Source organism: Penaeus chinensis, chromosome 41, assembly GCF_019202785.1.
Source record: "Penaeus chinensis breed Huanghai No. 1 chromosome 41, ASM1920278v2, whole genome shotgun sequence".
Classification (NCBI taxonomy): Eukaryota; Metazoa; Arthropoda; class Malacostraca; order Decapoda; family Penaeidae; genus Penaeus; species Penaeus chinensis.
In genome coordinates this window covers 7,414,898-7,419,897 of record NC_061859.1, presented here as the reverse complement: position 1 = coordinate 7,419,897, position 5,000 = coordinate 7,414,898, and the positions used below count along the sequence as shown (strand labels likewise).

The 5,000-nt window shown below is 42.1% G+C and overlaps 1 protein-coding gene across 1 annotated transcript in view; it reads right to left on the bottom strand.

Annotated features, from left to right (window-relative positions):
- The window catches only part of LOC125047546 (ras-specific guanine nucleotide-releasing factor 2-like), a 111,204-nt gene that overhangs the window by 2,180 nt on the left and 104,024 nt on the right, over positions 1–5,000 (bottom strand). The window contains exons 32-37 of the mRNA XM_047645821.1: positions 4,402–4,499; positions 3,826–3,910; positions 3,536–3,664; positions 2,253–2,321; positions 1,675–1,872; positions 1–1,373 (exon numbers count right to left, since the gene is read on the bottom strand). The exon at positions 1–1,373 is cut by the window's left edge and continues 2,180 nt beyond it. Coding sequence (XP_047501777.1) covers positions 1,143–1,373; positions 1,675–1,872; positions 2,253–2,321; positions 3,536–3,664; positions 3,826–3,910; positions 4,402–4,499 — 810 coding nt within the window. The 3' untranslated portion in view covers positions 1–1,142. The remainder of the gene's footprint in view (positions 1,374–1,674; positions 1,873–2,252; positions 2,322–3,535; positions 3,665–3,825; positions 3,911–4,401; positions 4,500–5,000) is intronic.

Here is a 5,000-nt window from a genome sequence, read left to right as displayed (position 1 = left end):
CCAACGCAGCAGCATCCATGGCTTTAAAAAACGCCAAAAGCAACGTGTCGATCTCGAAACGATACTGAACGTCGAGTGGCAATACGAAGAAGAGGTTGGACATTTCTTTGACCTTCGCGAGTATCTTCAGAGGCTCGTGATGACTTCACATCCCCAGCAACTACTTACACCAACATTAGAGAGGATGAAAAATAACACAGCGTAGCGAATCGGAGAGTAATAGAATACGGCATAACTAGACACCGTAATCTTGGTCTTTGGCCTCACGACATCATTGGGTCAGCAGCAATTTCACTGTACAGCTCTTTGTGGCAACACTGCTTAGCTAGTGTCTGGAGTTCTGAGAACGTCACCACGCTACCTCGTCCCACGCTACCTCGTGCTGATTATCTGGTAGACGTCCAGATGGATGCGAAAACGATAGTGGGGAGATGCGTGGATACTACAGCTCGACATTCTGCCAAGGAATCTCGTCGACAGAATGACTTGGTAATTATTGAATGATTCGGAAAGCTTGAGTCATGGTGTGGTCTTGATAGGGGTTATGTTGAGACGCAGACGTGATGCTGTGGGTGAATATCTTGTGAAAAATCTTCGAGGTATGGCTATAAGAATCTCTTACAAAGTGATTGTGAATAGATCTTCGGTAAATTCCGAGGATAATGTCACGATAACAATCTGTCGTTGATATGAAATAATCAAAAGCCCATTGAAAAATTCTCAAATGCTATTAGAACCTTTCTCAGCAAGGTAACTACAAAGGGAAAATGCCATTATTATTTTTCGCCATCATAGACGAAAACTATTTTCCCTTTGGTCACTGCATGCAAGTCAGGTTAAATGTGTACAAGGAGAGACTGATGATTATAGAGATCCAAAGAATCACCACCCGCCGCCACGTCTCCGTGTAGTATCATCATAGTTAAGGTCATGAGTGGATGTCGTCACAATCGTTTGTTACGGTGGTCGCTGCTGCCACCGCCTTCCGCCGTAGTCGTGGCTGCGAGGACGCGCCATTCGAGGCGTCCCAAGAGATTCAGAGCAGCGAAAGACCTACTATTCCCCCCCTGGTCGGCTATGCGGCTGCAGGGGGGCGGACCTCATAGGCTCACCCAGATCTCCCCTGCCGTCCGCCGCCGCTGTCAGGAGGAAGAACTTGACGACGAGCCGGAGGAAGTGGCGGTGGTGAGGAGGGGCGCGTTGACGTGGGTCAGGGTTGACCGTCGGGGCTCCAGCTCGAGGGACATGCGGTACAGGTTGTCGTCGCTGAGGAGCAGGCTCGGGTCCAGCAGGTAGGCGGTGACGCGTGGGTTGTGCTCGATCTTGTAAGGAGTCTGCTGGAAATGACGGATCTCGCGAATCACGTGGGCGATCTGCAGGGAGGAAGGGATGGTGAGGACTCTGTGGAACACAGTAAATCTTTTTTGTGCATAATGGAGTTTCCTGCCAATTAAAACGCTGCTAGTTACATGTAAATAATCGGGAACATCTGTGAAAAAAGGACAGACAAGAAATAACTGCAAGGGAATATTATACGGTAAGTATTATCACGACACGGAAAATCGACCGATTACATTACATTAATTACATTAATCTTTGTGTGAAATATTAATTGTAAACTTTTGTAGATCTTGCCCGGAATTAGAACTACTATCACCATTCTATTTTCCTCACCATTCGCATCTTGGAGAAATTGAGTAGCGTATCTTCTGTAAAGTTCGGCGTGCCCTCCTCGATGAAGGAGAGGTCGGTGAGGTACATGCCTAGGTAAGGGATGCAAGGCGGGTCGCACCTGTGGAGAGCGTCGCGGAGGCTACGGAACCTGCCGTCGGAGGAGACGAGGGCCTGAAGCTTCTCAAGAGTCTGGCGTGTCTGTGAGGAGTGGAGGATATGGTAAAGTAGGAAAAGAGGTTTACCAGGGTTGTTTGGAATCTAATGTATTTCTGACTTGCATCAAACTGATACTGTTTGCTTAACGTAATTTGTGGTACGTAAAAAGACAAAAAAAATAAAAAAAGGTAAGCATCTCCATCCAGGCCAGAATTACTTTATATAACTGCATTTATGAATTAATCCGAATTAATACGAAATTACGCAATGTTCTTTAAATCAAGAGCGCCCTTTTCGTATATAGCAAAGTGCCCCTTTAGTGAGGGGTGTGCCCTTTTTTCAACTGAACCGCTGTCCATTTGAAAGTCTTTGCACGCCACTGCATTCACATGACCCTCCCTCACACTTTCTCCCATACTCACCGTTTTGGACACTTTCTCCCATGTTTTCTTTAGCCGGAACACAGAGGAGTTCTGGAAGGCAGCGCATACCTGTGAAAAATACAAGGGGAAAGCTAAATTACAGATATAATAAAACAAGAAAAATATTCATGGGGATAAATGTAATCCTGATCGAAACGCATCAATGGCGCATCTTGCTTTACGGCATTATTCATTATCCATAATAGTTTTTTTTTAAATATTTTTCGCATCGAAATAAGCGAACAAATTAATGTCATCATCTAGAGAGAAGAAATCCAACATCTTTAAGTTTCTGAAGCAGAGACTGTATTGGAAGAATACCTGCAAAGTTAACGTAAATATCCCGGACTAACCCAAGCGGAATACCTTTTTCGTAAGAAAAGGGAATGCCTACGCTCTGTGCTTTTATTCCTGGTGGAATAACATACTCGACGATGTTTTCCATCGTGTTTAGCCACCTCAGAGATTTTTAAACACGAGCAAATCATTATCGTGGAAAAACTTCTCACATGCAAGACCATTAACTGGAAAGCGATAAACATGCCTGGAAGGAAGTATGAAGGTAATTAAGCACACCTGGGAGGAAGTCAGAAGTAGGTTTAGTTTACAGTTAAGTAAAATAAACTAAGTTACCATTATTCCCATGAGATTCCAGGGCCAAGGTTCAGAAAATAAGTGGATAATGGAATGTTTTCAGATGAAAAATCCACCGTTTAAACATACTGCCATGCCATCAGTGGAATTATCCATAATGCAAGTCAGTCAAACCGTTTTTTTTTTAATTATTTACATGTAAAAAGTAAAGGGCTGTTGAAGGACTAGGGATATAGCATGCAATACTTTTTAAACAATTTTCACGAATTTAAATGGTTCTCATGTATTCTAGTCTAAGAGAAGAGGGAAGTAAACCTCACTCTACACTTCCACCAGCATGTACCCGCACGTCGCCACGTCCCTTTATTTGCTTATTGAAAAATTTCTGCCGCGTCTAAGATATTCAAAATACAGCGAAATGGTGGGGCTTGGGGGCTAAGACCCAGGTATAGTATTGTGGCGAAAAGGGAAAAAAATATTTAACGATTAGGATAAGTGGACAGAAGAAGGGGATGATGAAGAACAGAAGGAAAAGGAAAGAGGGAGAAGAAATGACCATCCAAAATGTGTTGAGATGAGAGCTAAAGTCGAGGACAGGAGTGATCCCCTATATTGGGCCTCATTCTCCGTCTCCTAAGCTCCCCTCACGACAACAACGACTGGGGTGGGGGTGGGGGGTCGCCACGCACCTGTAAGACGCCATTGTAATTATGGAGACAGCGGCAGATGTCAGCCACGGCCACCCACTTCTCGATGACGGCGATGCGCGAGGCCAGGGTCGCTCCTCGAATGATTTCCGAGGCCACCAGACGCGACACCTGGATTATAGTTTTGTTTGTCAATGTTCATTTCGGATGTAGAAGTCTTATATTGGTCACTATAAGGAATTAGATTGATATGGTTACAAGAACTTTTTTGCCATGTATTTGTTTTTTGTTTTAATTACTAAAAGATAGAAACAACGTAAAAAAAATCTTACCTCATTGAAGCGCCGAGTAATGAGAAGGATATATGGCGCCTTCTGTTGCTTGTCATCCTTCATCCAGGCTGTCTTCAGGAACTCTCTGTTGGGGATTTTTAAAAATTAGTTGTTTTAGTAAGTGTGACTGTGAATTTGCTTTGGCGTGGATTTGCTTTTATTTGTCTCTGTGTGTCTATTATTTTGCGCGGCCCGTGTGTCTGCATGTGTTTGTGTATATATTCGTTCTTGTATGTTTGTGTTCTTACATGTTTTTTATGTTGCATTTATTCTTTTGTATATGTGCATATGTGTTTACATGTGTCTATGTGCATTAGTTCTTTTGTTTGTGTGTCTCTACTGCATCTGCCTGTGTATTGGTTCCTTTACATGTGTCCTTGAATGAAAAAAGAAATATGAAAAACTAACATATATGCACAGTAACCCAAATTGTACATCATATAAATAATCAAAGAACAATGAGGCAAAAAATACAAATGTATATGTATCAAAACGAAGTGAAGTGAAAAGATAATTTCAATAATCTAAATAGAGTACTAAGGGCTAAAATAAAGGAAAAAAAAAAAAATTACGCACTCGCTCCTGATCGCCACAAAGATCTGATGGTCGATGTACGTCATCTGTTCGGCCACCTCGAGCGCTGACAGGGTCTCGATGCTCTCCTTGCTTGGGGTCTGAGGGCGGCGAGGCGAGGAGGGGGAGGAAGGGGTCTAAATTAGGGCATATTTCATATAACATGGAGTACAAAAGAATATGCATAAAGGGTGTGTGCAACTATGTATATATGTATTAGTCTAGTGATGTTACTGTTACATTGTGTTTAAATTTGGAGCCTCAACCTTATCAGCATTAATTATATTAATTCTTCCATCATTCAAATTCCCCCTTAAATGAACAATCTTTATCTTCCTCCATAGTCTTATCTTCTTATTTCCTCTATTATATTTTTCATTCCTAAAAAATGGAGTTCTATGTGCAGGCAGGAAGACTCCAAGCAAAAATGAAAATAAGGATAACAAAAACGAAAATAAGAAAGACGAAAACACAACAGAGAAAAGAAACAAACTATAACAACAACGTAATACATTATAGGGATTATATCAGACTAGATGTGATTTTTCTGGAGTGCTTTTGGTTGATGTAACGATATTCCAAATTTATGATGTTGCAGATCT